General features: G+C 44.6%; 1 protein-coding gene across 1 annotated transcript in view; it reads left to right on the forward strand.

Annotated features, from left to right (window-relative positions):
• The window catches only part of LOC121858228 (WSCD family member AAEL009094-like), a 196125-nt gene that overhangs the window by 161654 nt on the left and 11090 nt on the right, over positions 1-23381 (forward strand). The window contains exon 4 of the mRNA XM_042354515.1: positions 14587-14760. Within this exon, the coding sequence (XP_042210449.1) occupies positions 14617-14760 (144 nt within the window). The 5' untranslated portion in view covers positions 14587-14616. The remainder of the gene's footprint in view (positions 1-14586; positions 14761-23381) is intronic.

Below are 23381 nucleotides of genomic sequence, written 5' to 3' on the forward strand. Positions count from 1 at the left end.
ACTGAGCCTTGGGGAACTCCACTTGTGACGTTGCTCCAATGGGACTTAGTGCCGTTAATGTTCACTCGCTGTTTCCTGACCTATAACCACGCCCTAATCCATTTAAGGATATTACCTTTGATGCCATGTGCTTCTACCTGGAAGAGAATTAATATTGAATTGATATTAAAACTTAGTTTATTTAACCAGAAAAATACAGATAGTCGATAATAATAACCATATTGACATGACTGAGCCTGGGGTCTCTTGGTGGCACCTGGTAATTATATACTATAAACTTATCTCAAGGAATTATTATATAACATTTAGTATCATCTGGGTTATTACGCGTAATATGGTGTTAGTAAATACTTATGAGAATGTTTTCACGATTTTATAATCTTTATATTCTATATTTATTTATTTATTTATTTACTTTTATTAGTTCTTATTCAGTAATCTAATAAGTGAGGGAAGCAATACAACATGGGTTGTATTAAAGTGAAACAAGGGAACAGACAGTCAGGATCATGTCGTGACGGCAAATATATAATTACTGTATTGCAATGGTTATTTCTATCAACATGACAGTATATATATATGATATAATGGTTAGGATGGTACAACAACTATAAGAGTATAAAGTAAGTGTTACAAAAATAATAATACTTAAACAATCGATATTTTTAATAGATGATTTAAAGGAAGACGGCATAGTCTTTGCTCGGATGGGTGGGGGTAAATTGATCCACACCTTCACACCGTGATATCTTATGGAGGACTGGGACTGAGTGGAGGGCATATAGGGGGGGGGGGTGAATATTACCAGCTCTGAGTGTCTCGAGTTGTACCTTTGGTTATTCTGGAACTGGAAAAAATTATTCTCAATCAAGTGATGAATAGGTTTATAAATAGAGCACAGCAGTAAGAGTTTATATTTTAAAAAATTTAAAATTTAAACTTGGCAAATTGTTCGTTAGTGCAATAAGTTTTTCAAGTAGGTCTTCTGGGCAGTGACCAGGGGTTGTGTTTTGGTAGAGCCGGAGGCCCCCATAGTGTGTGGCAGTGTATCAAGTGTTGATAAACAAGTTCATAAAAAATTTATTTCATTGCTGCAAGAGTGAGTAACTGGCGAGTGTGAATGGCTTGTATGTGGTTTCTCCGGTTTAGTTTATCATCGACAATAACCCCATGGAATTTGATATTTTGTTCACGCTTGTGGACTGTTACCAAGGTACAGATGGTCCAAGTCTGGAGGTACCTTTTTCCTTTTATGAAAGATTGTGTAGTGGGGTTTTTCGAGGTTTAATGTCAGTTTATTACACATTACCCAGTTCCTGACTCTAGTCAATTCACTGTTCATAGTTCTCATCAAGGAATGGAGATGAGTGACTGGCATAGAGGTTATTATCGTCTACGAATAAGTTGTATTTTACGAATGTGTTGGAGTGAACTACATCATTTATATAGAACAAGAACAGTACAGGACCTTAAGGGACGGCATACAAAATTGGTGAAGAGTCAGATTGATGATTATTATAGCAGACATACTGCTCCCTGTTAGATAGATATGAGGTAAAGGAATTGTTGGATAAGCCTCTAACGCCGTAATGTTCAAGCTTTGACAGGAGGATGGTATGGTCGACGGTATCAAAGGCCTAAGAGAGGTCCAGGAATATTCCCACTGTGAACTGACTGTCATCAAAGGAGTTTAAGATGTCATTAGTAAAGGATAGCTAAGTACTCTCAGTTGACCTTCTGGGAGTCTGTAAGAATGTTATTGACACTGCAGAAGGAATTTAGTCTACTACATGCTAGCTTCTCCAATATCTTACTTACTGTAAGGCTGAGAGGAATGATATCGGCGGTAATTCTTGAAAAGACTTTTATCCCCTTATTTTTATATGCTAGGTGAACTTTAGCAATTTTCAGTTTATCCGGAAAGACACCTCTAGTGAAGGAAGAGTTACGAATGTACAAGTCGTAGGAGAACAGGTAGTAATAAGTGGGCTACTTTCTTAATGGTGCTCATTGGTAAATTGTCGTCGACTGCTGTTGCATCTTTGGACATTTTTATGATGGCAGGGGATAAGAACAACTTCTTTAGAATCAGTCTTACGTAAATTCACCTCAAGGTCGAAGTGCGCATACTCGTCTACGTAAGTGTTCAGGATATGTAGGTCACGTTCAGTGTGAGCGACGACGGTGAGGCAGTCTGCATATGAAGTTCAGTGATGGAAGTGTCCGACACCTTTGTTCCTGCCTGGAGTCGTCTTATGTCCACCCCGCCGGCTAAATTGGCACTGGTACGAGTAAGTAAGGCCGCCAAAAAAATGGAAGAGAAAGTTGGTGCCAGCACACATCCTTGTTTTATCCCCGTTTGGATGGGGAACAAATGAGACTGGGTGCCATTGTGCAGGACACTGGCTTTCATGCCATCATGGAGTTGCCTCACAATGACAATGCGTTTTGGTGGGCAACCAAAACGACTGAGGGTCCGCCAGAGGGCTTCCCTGTTGACAGAGTCGAAGGCCTTAGTAAGATCAATGTGACACACACACACACACACACACACACACACGCGCGCGCTTTAGTTATTATTTTATGTATATTAAAGTAATATTTTTACGCGCTGCACTGTTCATTGTATTGTGGTGATTTAATTAAAATATTTATACAAGATAAAAATACTGAAGTTAATGGGCATAACCTTTACAGCGTATTCGGTCCATTTAGTCTCTCTCTCCACCCATGGCAGAGGCAGTGTCACAGCCATGGCAGAGGCAGTGTCACGCCCCTGGCAGAGGCAGTGTCACGCCCCTGGCAGAGGCAGTGTCACGCCCCTGGCAGAGGCAGTGTCACGCCCCTGGCAGAGGCAGTGGCAGACCCGTGGCAGAGGCGGTGTCAGACTGTGGTAGAACTTTGCATGATTGAACAAACTGACGTGTGCAATAAAAGATGGCGGAATAAGTGTAAGGGTCCGTGTGTGGCCATGGCGCGTGTGGCCATGGCGCGTGTTGACATGTTGCGTGTGGACATGTTGCGTGTGGCTTGATCTGGGTGTAAGAGAAGGGGGTTGTGGGTGTAGGAGGAGGAGTAGGGGTTGTGGGTGTAGGAGTAGGGGTTGTGGGTGTAGGAGATGGGGTTGTGGGTGTAGGAGTTGTGGGAGTAGGGGTTGTGGGTGTGGGAGTAGGGTGTTGTGGGTGGGGTTGTGGAGTGGGGGTTGTAGGGTGTGGGGTGGGGGTTGTGGTAGTGGGGGGGTGTGGGAGTGGGGGTTGTGGGTGTGGGAGTGGGGTTGTGGGTGTAGGGTGGGGTTGTGGGTGTGGGAGTGGGGTTGTGGGTGTGGGGTGTGGGTTGGGGTGTGGGTGTGGGGGTTGTGGGTGTAGGGTGGGGTTGGGGTGTGGGTGTGGGGTGGGGTTGTGGGTGTGGGAGTGGGGTTGTGGGTGTAGGGTAGGGGTTGTGGGTGTAGGGTTGTGGGAGTAGGGGTGGAGTTGTGGGAGTAGGGGTTGTGGGTGTGGGAGTGGGGGTTGTGGGTGTAGGGTAGGAGGAGTAGGGGGTTGTGGGGAGTGGGGGTTGTGGGTGTGGGGTTGTGGGAGTGGGGTTGTGGGTGTGGGAGTGAGTAGGGGTTGTGGGTGTAGTAGGGGTTGTGGGTGTAGTAGGAGTAGTTGTGGGTGTAGTAGGAGGGGTTGTGGGTGTAGGAGGAGGAGTAGGGGTTGTGGGTGGAGTAGGGGTTGTGGGTGTAGGAGTGGGGGTTGTGGGTGTGGGAGTAGGGGTTGTGGGTGTGGGGGTGGGGTGTGGGTTGTGGGGAGGAGTGGGGTTGTGGGTGTGGGAGTAGGGGTTGTGGGTGTAGGAGTGGGGTTGTGGGTGTGGGAGTAGGGGTTGTGAGGTGTGGAGTGGGGTTGTGGGTGTAGGAGTAGGGGTTGTGGGTGTGGGGTGTGGGGGTTGTGGGGTGTGGGGAGTGGGGTTGTGGGTGTGGGGTGTGGGTGTGGGAGGGGGGTTGTGGGTGTGGGAGTGGGGTTGTGGGTGTGGGAGTGGGTTGTGGGTGTAGGGGTAGGGGTTGTGGGTGGAGGGGGGGTTGTGGTTGTGGGAGTGGGGTTGTGGGTGTGGGTTGTGGGTGTGGGAGTAGGGGTTGTGGGTGTAGGGGGGGTTGTGGTGTGTGGGGTTGTGGTGTGGGAGTAGGGGTTGTGGGTGTGGGAGTAGGGGTTGTGGGTGTAGGGTGGGAGTGAGGAGTAGGGGTTGTGGGTGTAGTAGGGGGTAGGAGGGGGTTGTGGGTGTGGAGTAGGGGTTGTAGGGGTTGGGGTGTAGGAGTAGTGGAGGGGGTTGTGTGTGGAGGAGGAGTAGCGGTAGGGGTTGTGGGTGTGGGAGTAGGGGTTGTCAGTGTATGAGTGGGGTTGTGGGTGTAGGTGGAGGGGTTATGGGTGGAGGAGGAGGGGTTATGGGTGGAGGAGGAGGGGTTATGGGTGTAGGAGTAGGGGTTGTGGGTGTAGGAGTAGGGGTTGTCGGCGTGGGAGGGGTTGTGAGTGTAGGGTAGGGGTTGTCAGGTAGGGGTTGTGGGTGTAGGGAGTAGGGGTTGTGAGTGTATGAGTAGGGGTTGTCGGCGTAGGAGGGGGTTGGTGTAGGTGGGGTTGTCGGAGTAGGGGTTGTGGGTGCAGGAGTAGGGGTTGTGAGTGTATGAGTGGGGTTGTCGGCGTAGGAGGGTTATTGGTGGAGGAGGAGGTTGTAGGAGTAGGGGTTGTGGGTGTAGGGTAGGGGTTGTGGGTGTGGGTGGAGGGTTATGGGTGGAGGAGGAGGAGGGGTGGGGGGTTGTGGGTGTAGGAGTAGGGGTTGTGGGTGTGGAGTGTGGGTTGCAGGAGTAGGGGTTGTGGGGTGTAGGAGGAGGGTGGGGGTTGTGGGTGGAGGTGGGGCTTCGGGTGTAGGAGGTTTTGGGTGGGGGAAGGAAGTTGTAGATGAAAGTAAGGTTGTAGGTGGAGGGTGGGTTGTTGAGGGGGGATGAGTGACTGGATAATGGAAGAGGGAAGAGGTTGTGGGTGGAGGTGAAGGAGGGTGTGAACCTTGACAGGTTATTGAGGCAAGTTTATGGTCGAGTCTTCTTAAATGGTGACTCCCCTCCCCTCAACTTCTTTCCCTCCCTCCCTCCCTCCCTCCCTCCTCTCCTCTCCTCGTGTCAATATATATAACCCTTAATATGCACCTCCCAGCCTCCGTGACTCACCCACACCTAACTGGGTACAGGAATTTTATTCAGACATATTACAGAATTTACAATTAGGGTGTAAAGTACAGGTACAGAGTTAGGGTGTAAAGTACAGGTACAGAGTTAGGATGTAAAGTACAGGTACAGAGTTAGGGTGTAAAGTACAGGTACAGAGTTAGGGTGTAAAGTACAGGTACAGAGTTAGGGTGTAAAGTACAGGTACAGAGTTAGGGTGTAAAGTACAGGTTGGGGTGTAGCAGGTACAGAGTTGGGGTGTAAAGTACAGGTACAGAGTTAGGGTGTAAGAAGCAGGTACAGAGTTAGGGTGTAAAGTACAGGTACAGAGTTAAAAGTACAGAGTACAGGTTAGGGTGCAGGTACAGAGTTAGGAAGTTAAAAGTACAGGTACAGGTTGGGTGTAAAGAAGTACAGGTACAGAGTTAGGGTGTAAAGTACAGGTACAGAGTTAGGTGTAAGTGCAGGTACAGAGTTAGGGTGTAAACAGGTACAGAGTTAGGGTGTAAGAGCAGGTACAGAGTTACAAGTTAGGGTGTAAAAGTAGGTACAGGATTGGGTGTAAGTACAGGTACAGAGTTAGGGTGTAAAACAGGTGAGTTGGAAAAAGAGGCAGTTGGGGTGTAAAGCACAGGTACAGAGTTGGGGTGTAGCACAGGTACAGGTGAAAGACAGCACAGGTACAGAGTTAGGGTGTAAAAGTACAGGTACAAGAGTTAGTGTAAAGTACAGGTACAGTTAGTGTACAGGTACAGGTTAGGGTACAGGTACAGGTACAGAGTTGGGGGTAGTGCAGACAGGTTAGGGTGTAAAGTACAGGTACAGAGTTAGGGTGTAAAGTGCAGGTACAGGTTAGGTGTAAAGTACAGGTACAGAGTTAGGGGTGTAAAGTACAGGTACAGAGTTGGGGTGTAAGCAGGTAACAGAGCCCCTCAACCTTCAACTGCTTTACATAATATGGTGGTTGGTGGTACATAGTGTTGGAAAGTTTAGTGACCGTAGTGGTGGTGAAGATGGTGACAGTAGTGGTGGTGAAGATGGTGACAGTAGTGGTGGTGAAGATGGTGACCGCAGTGGTGGTGAAGATGGTGACCGTAGTGGTGGTGAAGATGGTGAAATTGTAAATAATTTTGTTGTTTTGTCAAATTTCTCTTTTGTGTGTAAAGTTTGTGTTCTTGGTCACTTGTTTACTGGGTGTTGTTTATGTCCTCGTTTTGTGTTTATGATGCTTCGCTTCCTCTCGTGTCTCGCTTCGCTTCTTTGCCTCGCTTCACCTCGTGTCTCGCTTCCCTTCTTTGCCTCGTTTCTCGCTTCCCTTCTTTGCCTCGCCTCGCCTGCCCGCCTTGGTAGGAAGTTAGCAGAGCCAAGATATAATAGAAAGCGTTCATGTGGTGTATCGAGAATAATTGTGACCTTGTTAATGCGCGTGTGTGTGTATACAGTATTTATGTACTGTATGTGTGTACATTATGTATGTATGTACTATACTGTATGTACTGTATGTTTGTATCCATGGCGACCTGTGGTGTAATGGTCAGCATGCTCGCCTGACAAGCGTGCGGACCCGGGTTTGATCTCCGGGCAGGGTGAAACTATGGGCAAGTTTCTTTACGCCATTTGCTTCTGTCTACCCAGCAGTAACTGGGGACCTGGATGTTAATCGATTTGCAGATTAGTAATCCGGGATAATGGTTAGCCAGTGCAGTTGGAGAGTTGTCCGGTCTTCTCGGACTATTCCTTGACACTGGGTCATGCAGCTCGTTAACTCAGGGTGTGGTTGTTCCGTTGGCGACAGCTTCTACGCCTTAAACAAATTCACGCCTATGTGGCCCTTGGGCCGGCCATCCTCGTTCCACGAGGGGCAACCATTATGTGTGTACAGTAGCTAAAACAACTATCTGTGCATACTTTGTGGGAAACAATATGAGACCATGGACGATAAAACACCCCCCTGTACAACCCCCCCCCCCTGCTCCGTACAAAACACCCCCTCCCCCGTACAAAACAATTTATTTTTACTTATGAACTCTAAGGAATTTGGTACCAAAGTTTCACCACAGTATTGGCCAGCCTTGTGGTGGTCTAGGTTTATGCCAGCCACCGAGCAAGAGTTCAGCTCCATGGTCACGCGAGGGCTTGCTTGGCGAGTGTCGTTCTATCGTGGTTTGTGCTGAGCTAGGCACCAACCACGCCATCTGTAGTGAATTCGGAGAAAAGGTGTAAATGAAGTTAGTTATTCCGTTTTAATGTTAGTATGTTTTAATGTTAACTAGATAATGTTTGACTATAGGTATTACTATTTAACTGGTGATTGTCTCGTAGATAAATATTTTGATTGCTCGTTTTTGTCTCCAGAATAATAATGAAACACATACACACACACGTTAATTTGGTAGTGGTTGGCAGGATAGTAGGAGCAGCAGGTGTGTCAATACTAGACCTACGGTGCACCCGCCACAAATAATGGCCTCTTGGTATTGGCTTATGACTTTAAACCAAAAATATGCAATAGGTGCGTACTCTCTCTCTCTCTCTCTCTCTCTCTCTCTCTCTCTCTCTCTTGATTATTTATTCTTGTTGAGTTACATAAGAACATACATACGAACATAAGAAAATAAGGAGTCTGCAATAGGCCGGTTGGTCTGTGCATGGCAGCTCCTGTCGAGAGTTACTACCACTCTCTATCATCCATGAATCTATCTAGCCTCTTTTTAAAACTTTCCAGCGTTCCAGCACTTACTACAAAGTTGCTAAGCTTGTTCCACTCGTCCACCACCCTATTTGTGAACCAGTTCCTTCCTATCTCCCTCCTAAACCTAAACTTATCCAACTTATATCCGTTGCTACGAGTCCTATCCTGCTCGGATATTTTAAGAGCTTTATTTATATCCCCTTTATTGATTCCTTTCACCCACTTAAATACTTCTATCATATCTCCCCGCACTCTTCGTCTTTCTAGGGAATGAAAGTTTAGTTTCCTTAACCTATCCTGATATGGAAGGTTTCTAAGTCCCGGAATCATTTTTGTCATTCTTCGCTGCACCGACTCTAGTGAATTGATATCCATTCTATAATAAGGGCACCAGAACTGAACCGCATAATCGAGGTGCGGCCTGACTAGCGCAAGATATAGTTGCAATAAGACCTCTGCACTCTTATTACTTACACTTCTAGATATAAAACCCAATACTCTGTTTTCCTTATTTCGAACATTAACGCACTGTTTTCTAGGCCGTAGGTCCGGACTTACAAGTACCCCTAAGTCTCTTTCACAAGTCGACTTCTCTAGGTTGATGTTGTTAAGGCTGTGTACATTGACAGTATTTGTCCTTCCAGTATTAAGTACGCTGCACTTGCTGGTGTTGAATTTCATTTGCCATTTTTCTGACCACCCCTGCAGTTTATTTAAATCCTCCTGTAGTGCATTTGCATCCTGCCCTGAATTAATCTGCCGCCCTATTTTGGTGTCATCCGCAAACTTGCTTATGTCACTGCTGAGCCCAGTATCTAGATCGTTTATGTAGATTATGAACAAGAGTGGGCCTAGTACTGACCCCTGGGAGTTGACGTCACATGATATCTTGGAAGTGTCCTTACCTGTGTTTTATGTATTCTTGATTTTCTTTCATTCATTCTCCTCTCTCTCTCTCTCTCTCTCTCTCTCTCTCTCTCTCTCTCTCTCTCTCTCTCTCTCATTAATTGTATTGTATTGTTATTATAAGATACTACTGTTTTATTGTTATGTTTATTACAATTTTCCTATTTCAGTATTTACTTATTTACCTCAGGAATGAAGTATAATTGTTTTAGTTTTGAACTGTCGGAGCTATACGCGTATTGACACCACAAGGTTCGATACTGTTGACGAGTGTGTGAGCCGTGTTGACATGGTATGCTAACCATTCACCTTACTGGGGGTAACTGAACCATGGACCGCCTGTGGCTGTGGCTCTCCTCTATTAGAGAGAGAGAGAGAGAGAGAGAGAGAGACCGACCGACCGACCGACCGGGAAGTGTCAAAAGCCATGGCTCCACTTGACACCCGTCCGTGCTACGCGACCAGAATAAATTATGACAAAGATCCCAGAGTGGCACATGCAGTCGCCCCTTCCCCTCCTCACACGAGTCACTGTCATTACCGGTATATTATATACTTGTACTTGGGGAGTTGATTCAGAGGACTGTTAGTAGATAAAGATATTTAAGACTTGAGTACAACTGAATAAAGTTTCCCTACTGCTGAATAAAATCGCACAGGTGGACAAATTCTTATTGTTGGACAAAATATAATAGTTAGACAAAATTCTCTTACAGCTGGACAAAGTCTTAAAGCTGTACAGAGTCAAACAAACGTACGTATTTACACCACAAACAGACGTGGCAACAGCGAGGCGCGGCTGGCGTGATTATTGACGACTGCTGAAAGGTTGAAAACTTTCACTCTAAATAATTTCCAGGATATTTGAGATAGTGTGTACTGCTGCACGCCACCAGGTAAGGTCGCTTAAGGCTGTAAACCTCTCGCTAAGAACCGGCCTCAGTATAGAATGCCCTTCCTGCCCAAGCTCTCCTGATATTGATATTGAAACAATTTATTTAGCCAGAAGAACACAGATACAGAGTCGATAATAATAACCATATTAACATGGCTGAGCACCTGATATATACTGTACATTTATCTCACTGAATTATTATGTAACATTTAGTATCATCTGGAATAGTACACATAACATGGTGATAGTAAGAACATATTAGAATGTTACCACGGTTATTACCTCGTTATTTATTTTAATTTTTTTTACATTTATATTATAAATAAATACATATTTTACAGTGGAGTTGATATACACTCATATGATAAGGGAGGGAAGCAGTACAACTTGAGTTGCATTAAGGTGGAACAAGAGTACAACGCTGTCAGTATCATGATTGTCTCGTCGGCAAAAATATTCATTGCACTGGTAATTTCTCTGTATCTACAAGACAATTTCCGATAAAACAGTTTTGGTGGTACAATAAGAGCAGGAATATAAAGTATGTACTGTATCACAAAGAAATATTAATACTTAGACAATATATATTTTTTAATAGATGATTTAAAGGAAGGGAGCGTAGTCTTTGCTCTGGTGGGTGGGGGTAAGTTGTTCCACACCTTCACATCACAATATGTTATGGAGGTCTGGGACTGAGAGGAGCGCATAGGGGGTGGACTTAGCAGCTCTGGGTGTCTTAAGTTGTATCTCTGATTATTCCGGAACTGGAAATAATTATTGTCAAGCAAGTAATTGACAGATTTGTAAACAAATAGAGCACAGCTATGTCATTGTCCGCACAACTCTCCTGTGCAGTAATCAGGGGTTGTGTTTTTGAAGAGCCAGAGGCCTGCCATAGTGTGTGACAATGTTTCAAGTGTTGGTAAACAAGATCATAATAGATTTATTTCAGTGCTGCGAGAGTGAGTGACTGACGAGTGTGATACAAGATACCGCACTGTCTATTGACTTCACTGTGAATGGCTTGTATGTGGTTTTTCCAGCTAAGTTTCTCATCAACAATAACCCCAAGAAATTTAGTATTTTGTTTGCGTTCGAGGACTGTATTACCATGGTACAGGGGGTCCAAATCTGGGGTTAAGTTTTCTTCTGTGAAAGATTGTGTCGATAATTTGTTCGAGGTTTAAGGTCAGTTTATTACGTATTACCCAGGTCCTGACATTAGTCAATATAGTGTTCATAGTTCTCATCAAGGAATAGAGGTCTGAGTTGCTGGTGTAGAGATTACTATCGTCTGCAAATAAGTTGTATTTTATGAGTGTGCTGGAGTGGACTGCATTGCATCATTATGTACAACAAGAACAGTACAGGACCGAGAATGGAACCTTGAGGGACGCCATACGAAATTGGTTAGGAGGCAGATTAATGATTACCAGACATACTGCTCCCTGTTAGATCGATACGAGGTCAACCAATTGTGGGATATGCCCCTAACGCCGTAATGTTCAAGCTTTGAAAGGAGGACGGTATGGTCGACAGTATCAAAGGCCTTGGAATATTCCCACTGTGAACTGACTGTCATCAAAGGAGTTTAACATGTCATTAGTAAAGGATAGCAGAGCACTCTCAGTCGACCTTCTTGCTCTAAATCCAAACTGAGAGTCTGTATGGATGTTATTGACACTGCAGAAGGAATTAAGTCTACTACATGCTAGCTTCTCCAGTATCTTACTTAACGCTGGGAGGACTGATAGTGATAGGGGGCAGTAAATCTTTAAAAGCCCTTTATCCCTTTATTTTTTATATGCTGGGTGAACTTAAGCAATTTTCAGTTTATCCGGAAAGACACCTCTAGTGAAGGAGGAGTTACGAATGTGTAAGAGAACAGGTAGTAATAAGTGGGTTACTTTCTTAATGATGCTCGTTTGTATATTGTGGTCGCCTGCTGCTGTATTTTACATTCTTATGATGGCCAGTAATTCATTTGCTGTGACAGGGGATAAGAACAGCTCATTTTGCTGTCTGTTTTGCAGGTAGGCTCTAAATTCCTCATGGTGATAGGGATGCTCTCTGCAAGACTTTTGCCAACATTGATAAAATAGTCACTGAAGTGGCTGGTAATGAAGGAGGGTTCCGTTACAACTGAATCATTTATTATAAAAGCTGAGTAGGGGGGCTGTAGTAGGTTGAGTGTTCCTGTTCTGAATAGAATTGATGATATTCCAGGCTTTCTTATTGTTTCCTGATGCTGACTGGAGCTTATTTGTATAATAGCTGCGCCTGGCATTTCTAACTGCTTGAGTTACTCGATTTCTGATAGTTCGTTAAGCATCAGCGAAAGTTATTGGTCCTTTTGCGAATTTTCTTTGGAGTTTGTGTTGGTATTCCGCCATCACGCAACCAGATGACCTTATGTTTTAGGGTGTAAGCTTAATTGTCTACGTTTTTCCCAGATTATTGTTACTTAGGGCCGTTCTTTGTAAACCTCACGCTCGAACCAAGTTAACATAACTCTCCCTACAGAAGTCGCTCGAGCGTTAATTTTTATTTGTTTAGCGTCATCTTTACGTCGTAACCTAATTGTGGTGTGACGTCATCAAGCATCTTGTTTACGTACTCATTTATTTACTTCATTATTTTTGTTATTTAGGATGAACGGTTTCTGTATACTAAAGAATCTGCGTAATTTTGACTATTTTTGCCGCCGTCTTTGCTGTAGCTTTAGTAAGGCGATTAGTAGACTGTCTCCACCAACTCACTACTATGTGGACGCACTTTTAATATTTTATTTGGCTAACGCCAGACGATTTTATCCAGCTCAGAGGGGACCTTGTGCACAAGGAGTTAATGCTTTCCAACGTTACCAGTTAGAGAACAAATCTATGATACGGTGACCTTGGGAACAGTGTTGGTGGGTGGCAGACAACATTAATCCCAACATGGCAATACACTTTTACCATGTTGCATTAAGTACACAGAACCACTTTAAAATGCCGCGTAGTGTAAATGCTGGTATTTATATAAAGAATTACTGGATAACGAGACCACTAACTACCGTAATTACATGAGTCGGTGTAAACTAATATAAGCCTTTGTTGGCTCTGTAGAGAGAGCTAGCTGGTATAAACGTTAACAGACCGGTGGGTTTTTACGGGTTATTTTTATTCATTATCCTAATACACAGATAAGAGATAAGTGATACTCTTAATTTTACTGTTCTCTTAATTAATACTTAAAGCTTCAGGACATGGTAATTTGACTGTTGTTTGTGGTGGTGTTTATTCTACTGTATTTTTTCATTACATCATAAAGGAAGTTTTCCTCGAGGTTCATTGTTACGTAAGAGTGAGATCCTGTGTTTCTGGCAGGCGCGGTAAATACCTCAGTAAATCAGCTGAACATTAGTAGCGGCGACTGGTCCATAAGGCATCAGCAGTGAACGCCTTTTCTTACAATAGGAGCCGCATTACCGTACGCCACGCCATAAACGCTCAATCAGGGTCATACACAAGGAAAATTGTCAACATTATCGTAGCTTTTATGAGGCAGTTGTCATACATTGCCACCCTCTTTTGGGGTGTTGTTGGCAGATTGACCGCGACAGTCAGCCTGTTTGTGCCCCCCTTGCTAACACTACTTCAATTTGTACCCACCAACTAACACTTGATTGCCCCGCAACCGCCTGCCCCAATTTTGTACCCCATAACCTAACACTGCCACAATTTGGCCCACCAACCTAACACCTTTACAACCGCCTTCCGCAACTAACACTGCGCCCAACCAACTAACCCTGCTTTAACGCTGCCAATAACACTGCTTCACAACCGCCCCACCAACTAACCGCTGCTTTGTGTGCCCCACAACTAACACTGCTTCCTTCGCGCTGCTCCTTCTTTCACCAACGTCCCCACCTGCTAACACTGCCCATTTTAGCTTACCGCCAATTGGTAAGCCACCTACTAACACTGCACCATTTGCTTCCCCCATAATTATTAGCGCTATTAATACGTGCACATTAATTAGTTCTCTCTTCTAAAAAAATCTCGTTATTAATTCCCGTATGCTCTGTACTGTGTGTATTGTGAAATTTTATTGTGGTCATTATATTTGTTGTACGGGATTAATGTATCGAATGACGTTATATCCGTTAATGGTATTATTTTACAGTACGAGTCGCTGTTTACACACACACACACACACACACACATACACACACCCATAAGGACATCAAGTGAATGTGAAACAACCATACACAGGCTCCAGTTGTCAAACACCTTTACTGAATAAAGTTAAGGTTATTACAGAAAATAACAGTGGCATGATGAACAGGAATATATGACTGGTTTTATTGAAGATTCCTCACCAAATGAAAGATGTGTTTAACACTTTTAATTTTATATAAAATACGATAATAAAATTTTTAAACTAATAAATTGAGTTAATTCACCAACACTTGAGCCAAACACTGTACTGTACTACATCCTGTACATCTCTTGCATTTAGTAGTGCATCATTCCGCAAAATTTAAATTGTTGCAAAATTTCATCAATAGGGCCACAATTACACACCAAGTGTTTGTTAAACCCGTGGACGACGACGCACTGATGTAAACACTCCTTTCCTGGTCACGCCCCTGACAGCGCCATCATCACTTTAACATGCAGTCCAGTAAGCAGTTACGGACATAGTGGCGTAAATGCATCCACTCTGCTTTGATGTTCAGTGTTTAGAGGACCAGCATTAGCCATTGTGGCGTAAAACCCACTCCCTTTAGGGCCAGTATTCCAGCACCCATCGTGAATACTGTGACCCAGCGCAACTTTAATGTACATTGTTTAAACCGTAATTATATACCCAAAGTACTGTACCTGTATGATAATATGGTGTATCACTCCCTCCTGACAGATGTGGAGACCTGGGCGGTGGTAGTGGAGGATGCGGCGGTGGTGGCGGTGGGCGGTATGCGCGGGCGGGTGGGTGGCGCTCACCTACACCTTCTTCTTAGGCTTCGTCACCATCGTCTCCCTCACAGACCCCGCCCTCATGCGCACCTACCAGCCTCCACCTGACAACTTCCAGGTGAGTACTGCTATACCTGTGTGTGTGTGTGTGTTAAAAGGTTATGTAAATAAATATCCAGAGAAAACTAGAATGGCTTAAAATTTAACATTTCTTCAACTTCCGTTTCTGTATACCAGTACCCACCCAGTCCCTTGCCCCCACCCAATCCCTTGCCCCCACCCTGTCCCTTGCCCTGTCACACCCATGCCCAGTCCCTTACTTTGCAGTCCTGCCCATCGTTCGCCCCCCCAGCCTGCCCCCATCGATTCCTTCCCCCCCCGGCCTTGCCCCCCATCCGGTCCCTTCCCCAGCCCCTTGCCCCCATCAGTCCCTTCCCCAGCCTTGCTCCCCACCTTGCCCCACATGCCCTCACCTTGCCCCACATGCCCTCACCTTGCCCCACATGCCCTCACCTTGCCCACATACTGTATAGGGCACCGCAAACTCAGATCTCCCCCAACGTTTGGAAAAGTAATGCACCACAGGGTATGAAGCCTGGACATAGCCCACCCACCCACCACATACACGACCCTGCCCCTCCCCCTCCCGTATTGGCCTCTCCAAACTTAACGCTCACCAGCCAAGTTGAAACCACTAGAAACATTTCTCCATTGTTCTAGTGGTCAGCCTCCAGTGTGTTGGTGGCCATTGTCGTACTAGTCCTGTGGCTTTGCTCTCAAAATGGCCATGTTTGTTGACCTTGGGGGGGCGGGGAAATTGGAACTTGGTACAGTTATATACATGACCTTCACAAAGAAATATGGATATGGAAACACCTTGACAATGCCCTCTGGTGGCAGGTGGCACCACCTACTGGTGGGCGTCGGTATGTTCACTCCATCCTTCGTTAAAATGGCTATAACATTGTTTCTACTCAGTATAGTTGCATTCTGTTTTAAGATATGAACTCAAGAACATGACCAACTGTATTTTTCAGACAAAGAATATAAAACTGACGAAATTGTTTTTTATTGCTACACTTTTGAATATAAAATATCTGGATGCTGTGTTTCATGAATATGCTTCTGATATTTTAAATAAGTTTTCATGTCGTTAACATTGTATACTGTTTTGGTGTGTTTATCTTATAACTATAATTGGAGCATGATTCTTCTCATTAGACCATACAAACTATGCACGTTGGCTGTCCGTACACATCAGAGATTTGGCCAGTCTTCAACAGTGCTATCCAGATCTGTGTGCAGAGTTTTGTACTGGTAACTTTGTTGCTTAGAAAAGTAAGCACTGCTTCTCAACCATCCTTATTGACCAGGCCCACGAACAAAATAGTGGTCTGGCGAAGGGATCTGGTGGAGCAGTGGGACTCGCTGAAAACCCTGTGGCCTTCCGTCGCTGGATGGTTGCTGGACCAGAGATCAGCAGAATTCTTGAGCTGTTTGAAAAGAACTTTAGAAAAGGTTCAACATACAGGAATCATATGCATCATCATGAGCAGGCACTAGGGGTTCAGACAATATTTGCCAAGCAAACATGGTCTCTTGTTGCTACATTGGAGGACCTAAGAATCCATTTATGAAGACGAGTTAGCTATCCATACTTATGACATGCCCCAAAGGAAGTTTCCACTACTGAATATCCAGACACTTGGTCAAGAGCAGTATGATACATTTGCAAAAGAGTGACATGTCTTGTAACAGGCCAATCACAGCAGCCTCACCCAAAATAAGTCTTCAGGGAAAAATTTAAGAGTGGCTGACCTTAAAGGTGACAGGGGTCTATTTGCAAAACTCCATATTGCTTCACAGTCTCGGGATGGTGATTTAGAGCACTTCAAGCACGAAAATCAGCCATACCCACCCAGTCTGAGTATGGCAAGTTACGGCCCCCATCTGTAGGAGGAGACCTAGTGGCTTGCTTGGAGAAAGTGGTAGCAAAAGTATATGAAGCTCCAGACATTAATACTATCATCCTGGATGGGCCTGCAGTGGCCACGATTAAGCCTGGGGAAGCTACAACCTTTAGTGATTTCGCATGTATGAAATTCCTCCCTCACATCAGTTACTACCTCCGTAATGCTAATCGACTGTCCCTTGTAAGGGATACTTAGAAAGATGACAGCTTGAGTTCAACCAGAGGCAGACGTGGTGCAGGCACCCGTAGACGTGTCACAGGTGACACTAAGATTCCATCAAACTGAATTATTGACTTTGAGAAAATCACAATAAACTTGAATTATTTGACTTTCTCACAGCTGAGGTTCTTAAAGGCACATATCCTGGCAAGGAAATCTGTCACCCATGCCAGAATGTATTGTCTGTTCCAAAGAGAAACAATGAGTAATGTTGCACCTTGTTCTCACGAAGAGGCAAACAACACCTGCATTATCCTTCATGTTAAGGATTCTGCTGACAGGATATCGTAAAATTCTGGTCAGAACCGTGGCTTCTGATGTTACATTATGCATAGGTAATATAAACAAGATAGACCTGGATGAACCTGTAAATATCATATGGTACAGGGAAAGATTTCAGCTTCTTTCCCATACATGAAATGGCATCAACACTTGGTGCTGAAGTCTCTAATGGCTGTGTTCTACGCATTTGCAGGGTGTGATACCACATCACCATATCCAGGAAGAAGGAAGTCGACTGCCTGGAATATCTGACAACTGTATGCACGAGTAACAGAGGCCCTTAATGAGGTGAACAAGTGCTTGAAGAACATCCCACTTGAATATAAAGTAATATTGGAGAGATTTGTTGTTTTCATGTATGACAAGACCAGTGAGCAAGTGAAGGTCAATAAGGCCAGGAGGAAGTAGTTTGCTCACAAAGGTCGTGAGCTGGGGAACATTCCCCCTAGAGAAGGTGCCCTTCAAGAACACGTCAACCGTACAACATACCAGGGAGGCTATGTGTGGGGCCAGGTTTGGTCTTCAGAACTCATAAACTGTGGGTGGAAGAAAGGCTGCAGGCAGTCATAATGTTGATGTATGAAGAATTCCCAGAAGTGAACGGAATTGTGTTATTGTAATAATAATAATAATAATAATTTACGGTTTATTGAAAAAAAATTCTGCAGCCCGAAGGCTGAAAATATACATTGGACATAAATGACTTATTACATACATTGGTGGTTTAACAAAAGCCTTCATTAGAGAAAGGTAAAGGAACATACAGTGAACCTACAGATTAATGTAGGTGTTGAACAGCAAACTCGTAGTGTAGTAACTCCCTCCCAGATGGTGTTAGGAGGAACTCACGTTTGTGTAGTAGTTCCCTCAGATGGTGTTATGAGGGACCTGGCGTGGTGTAGTAATTCCCTCGCAGATGGTGTTATGAGGGACCTCACGTGGTGTAGTAATTACCTCACAGATGGTGTTATAAGAGGGCCTCATGGTGTGCTCCCTACAGATGAATATTATGAGGGCCTCACGTGGTGTAATAATTCCCTCACAGATGGTGTGATGAGGGACTTGACGTGGTGTAGTAATTCCTCACATATGGTGTTTATAAATGCATGTGGTGTATTAATTCCCTCACAGATGGTGTTTATATGAGTGAGGAAGGGTTTGGTCTGGGGCCTTCCTATCGTAGACGGATTAACTTGTAACTGGTTGTTGTTGGGTCTCACAGGGCCGTTATCACTGGGTGCCTGGGACCTCACTGTGTGAAGGTTAACTTAGGGTACGACTGTTACTGTTGAGTTGTTCTCACTGACTTAAGCACTGTTCACCACTGTTCACCTCTGTTTAACACTGGTTCCGTTCCTTTCCTAAATGAAATTGTAACTTCTGGCGAGAACTTGTTGATATTCCGGTGGGGAGGAGGGTTCAGGGGAGGGAGTTGGTATGGGCCAACTTAACAGTTGACCTGGCTGCTCCGAGAGGAGCGCCATGTTTCCAGCAGGTCATATCTGTAAAAGAACAAACAATGCAAGAATAATTGATAGAAGCAAAGTTATAAGCATATTGTTGAAGGATGGTGTGAAAAAGGCGGTGCCCACCCCTAGGTGGCGCCACCTGCCAACGGGGGGCATTGACAGTGCTTTCATATCCAGAATTATTTGCGGTAGTCAGATATAGAACTGCCATATATTGTGCTGGTTTCCCAAAGTGCACAAACATTGTGTTTAGCCACGTGTCAACAGTAACCTTGCTCAAAGAATCATTTCAGAGGTTCTGAGTTGACCCGCACGAGGCTGCGTTCTGGGTTTATATGTGTATTAGTGTGTTTATGGATCAGTGTTCACAGGTGTTACGTCAATTATGAATCGATAATGTGACTAGAAAACAATGACCCTTAAGAATACATTTAACGCGTGTACGCATACAATCTTAAACTCAGTACAGACTCACCTTTGAACTACTGACTTCATCCGAGAAGAGTGAAGATAACGTGACCTTGCCTTCCTCGCATATAAGATGATGCCCTATGATGAAGAAGATAGATCATGAGTAATACAGAATTTGTGTATATTATTATTTTGAGAACTTTGCACCATTATCTTTTATTTTCTACTGCCTTCGTAACTTAACGTGTCTTCTTATTTCTGAATTCACAAAATCAGATTCTTTTTGCGAACGTACACGAATTATGAAAAGATAAATTAAAAAGACGTATTCTGGTTGAGAGTCGTACCAAGCTTACGCCAGATGGGTGCGAGACTTAAAGAGGATCTCCCTTTAAACACCGAGGGAGGCGCTGACGGTGGTCTGGCGGCGACCGGTGGGAGGGAGGGTGGGTCGGGGTAGGGGAAACCTTCACTCTCCCCCACCAATGTGTGGGTGTTGGACAATCCGTGCTCCCCCAAGCCTTACTTTGAAAAAATTACCCCCCCCCCCCGTTAACTCTGCCCACCAACACTACCTGCCCACGCCTCTAGTTGGGTGCAAAACTTGTTTTAATCTATAAAGAGAATCTGTTTGCGTAGCACGCGTGAATTTTTGTTTAGTTAAATTGTTCAACAGGGGAACTGTTCATAGTTAACAGGGGAACTGTTCATAGTTAACAGGGGAACTGTTCATAGTTAACAGGGGACTGTTCATAGTTAACAGGGGAATGTTCTAGTTAAAGGGGAACTGTTCATAGTTAGCAGGGGAACTGTTCATAGTTAGCAGGGGAACTGTTCATAGTTAGCAGGGGAACTGTTCATAGTTAGCAGGGGAACTGTTCATAGTTAGCAGGGGAACTGTTCATAGTTAGCAGGGGAACTGTTCATAGTAAGGGGAACTGTTCATAGTTAGCAGGGGAACTGTTCATAGTTAACAGGGGAACTGTTCATAGTTAACAGGGGAACTGTTCATAGTTAACAGGGGACTGTTCATAGTTAACAGGGGAACTGTTCATAGTTAATAGGGGAACTGTTCATAGTTAGCAGGGGAACTGTTCATAGTTAGCAGGGGAACTGTTCATAGTTAGCAGGGGAACTGTTCATAGTTAGCAGGGGAACTGTTCATAGTTAACAGGGGAACTGTTCATAGTTAGCAGGGGAACTGTTCATAGGTAACGGGAACTGTTCATAGTTAACAGGGGAACTGTTCATAGTTAACAGTTGAATCGTCCCCAGGATGCATCGAGATTATTCTAACTAAACTGCTATTAGCGGACTTATTAGTTATTACTATATACCTCCACTAGACGTAGGTAGTCGGCAGCTATCAAACAGGGAGGTATTACCGTCTGGGAAGATATTGGAAGCATACTGTGTTGTCTAATGGTAAGCCCTGCTGTCTTATGGCATCACAAATTGTGACCAAGTCCCAGGTTGCTAATCTTTCTGCCACATTTACACACAATTGCAGGGTCTCAATTGTTTTTCCTACGTCACTCTGGGCCCTGATGTAGCTCTAGCTTTACTTATTTTTCACCTCGGCCCAATTTTCATCTCCTCCATCTCCCTTCACCTCTGCCCAGTGTTTCCTCTCCTCCACCTTCCCTCACCTCCTCCCAGTGCTTCCTCTCCTCCACCTCCCCTCACCTCCGCCCAGTGCTTCCTCTCCTCCACCTCCCCTCACCTCCGCCCAGTGCTTCCTCTCCTCCACCCTGTGCAACACAAATACTGTTTTGAGAATCGAGTATACCACAGCAACAGGGAGAACAGCAGATATTGAACCGGCCCTTTAACCGTTGATTCTTGAGGGGTTAATAGGCTGGGACATGCAAAAGTTTATAGGGTTTTTAGTAGCGAAACCCCTGTCATGATCGTGATGACGGCTAACCCGAAAACCTTAAAGATTCATATTACGCTCAAACGTCCACAAAACCTTCCGAGTCCCCCAGTGGAAACGTCCCCCGTTTTCTCTGTTTCCTTGATGACGTCATCGATAGGCCGTCTTTGTCTAAAGGGAACTTTGAATATAATCCGCGAATTTCGTAGCAAGACCCTGTATGTTGGGACCTGTTGCCATCCAACCCTTTGTAATCAATTTAATTTTGCTTTTGATAGCTCAGTCAGAGCATTGTTAGTGAGGATAATAGTAGGGAATGAAACTGAGTTCATAGTCTCAGTTTCAACGTCAGAGTGTACAGTAAATTAATTCATCGAAATAGAAGTAGGTGGACTCCCTGACCTATTCTGAGTGAGGGTGCTGCGGGCATTTCAACGGTTAGTAAGTGCTCGCCCCTTCACCCATACAGTTAGGTCATTCCACTCTGTGTTGTAATTCGCCCTTCTTTAAGTGATTTGACCCAATTAATAGTTGATTGTGCAAGTGTTACAGCAACGTAGTTGATATGCTCTGAGTGAAGTAATATTTACGTCTTTAACGTCCCCTGAAATGTGATGTCGTTGTCACTGTCAGTAAGTGCTCGCCCCTTCACCCATACAGGTCCCTAACGCAGCCTAGGCCGTGTCTGTAGGGTGGATGTTGTATCCACTATGTCTGGGGAGATGTCCGAGGTCCAGTAGGATCAGTTACCTTCGTGAGACCCGACCGTCAGACACTTCAGACTACCTATGGCCCCCATAGCTGGCTCGTCTGGCCCAAATGCTCGGCCTGCGAGGTGACCCCGGATCACCCAGCCACACACCACTACCAGCCCCCATCATTGGTGGATGAGTGTCTAACTCAGTAGGGCTTTTTGTGTGGTGGGGTTAATCCACTGGGATCTTCAGAGTTCGTCGGAAAGTACCCCATGGTGGCAGGACCCCATGGCGGTTGCTTGAGTATCACTCCTGACGACTGAGTGTTGTAGTGGCAGTTGCCCCTGGTCTTTATGGTGCTAAGTGACTATAAGAGTTATGTGTTATTGAGTATGTCCACCCAGCAGTGGTGTGAGTATGTTGAGCCTGAGGGCATAGTACCAGATTTCGTCTGTTGGTACAGTACATATATTCTTTCTCCTACCTCCATATTAATGTTTAAATAAATTTTGTATTTGTATATTGTGTCTATTATTTACCTACAGAATTTACCGTTATTTCTTCCCTATTACTTGATACTATCATTACATATACCCACGAGCCTCCTCTCGTCACGCTACCAATGGTAATAAGTATGAGAGTAAAAAGAATTGTTACTGACACACAGGTCCTTATAAAATGGAGGCAGCGCAGGCTCTTATACCCCAACTGTATTTTCTTCATTTATTAGGAAAATATATTATATACAGTTCCAAGTGTATATCACCGTAACTTAATCACTGTAGCTATGAGTGTTAAATGAGGACGGAGGCTATGTTATATAGCTCTGCTAAGTACGTCCTGTCGATGATGAGATAGTTGAGTGAGAATGAGTCGGAACCCGTCGAGGGAGAACGGAAATATATCAAGAGTCCTCCTTCGAGGGAAGACGGAACCATCCACGATGGCTCTCAATAACGTCTTCCTCTAGTGAGTGATATCAAACTACTGCCCGCAATAGGTGGCCAGAGAGCCGGTCACTTAATGCTTAACTTAGCACTAAGTGACCTGACTTCCCGTGGGCACACCTTATCACGTGCTCTGAACAAGTTACCTCATAGCTAGTGGAAAGTTACAAGGGGTGATATTTATACAAGTCTAATGTAATTAACCCATTTATATAAATGCTTCTGCCTATAAGACAGGGGCTAATACATCATGACTGTCCAGTAACAACAGTGATTATGAGTGCGAGTAAGGACGGGGGTGGGGGGCGGGTGTCACCAGGCGTCAACAACAAACAATTGAGTCCAGACGGGTGTGGATGGCAAACTGAATATAAATTGACCCAAAGCTGATTAAGGCAAAAACGTGTTATTAGTGGGTAGGGGGGGGGGTAGTCTAGTAACCCCTTGTGTACGGCCTCCCCTTTGAGATGAATGAAATCGTCTGGCGTTAGCCAAATACAATTTTAAAACTGGCGTTCCCGCAGTTAAGGGGGGTTAATGTTGTTTTGGTTTAATGTTACGAAGAAAACTGAAAACCACCAGATGAATTATATAAGACGAGTCTGTAGTTCAATTGTATTAATTTCATAGTATTCAGCTATTGTGTGTTTTACCCGTGCCTTTTCATGGGTATTGTGTGACGTCAGCAACAACAGTGAAGAGAATGGAGGCAGTGGTAGAAGAATGTGTCGAGCTGGAATTTCATTATTGGGCAGAAGACACTCGAGCGTTGATCCTTAGTGAAAAGAATTGTGAACCTGAGAAAAACACTGCCATAACTAACAGTGGGAATATATAAAGACAGCCTTGAATTCCCTGCTACATTAC

Source organism: Homarus americanus, unplaced genomic scaffold (assembly GCF_018991925.1).
Source record: "Homarus americanus isolate GMGI-L3 unplaced genomic scaffold, GMGI_Hamer_2.0 scaffold57980, whole genome shotgun sequence".
In the NCBI taxonomy this organism is placed as follows: Eukaryota; Metazoa; Arthropoda; class Malacostraca; order Decapoda; family Nephropidae; genus Homarus; species Homarus americanus.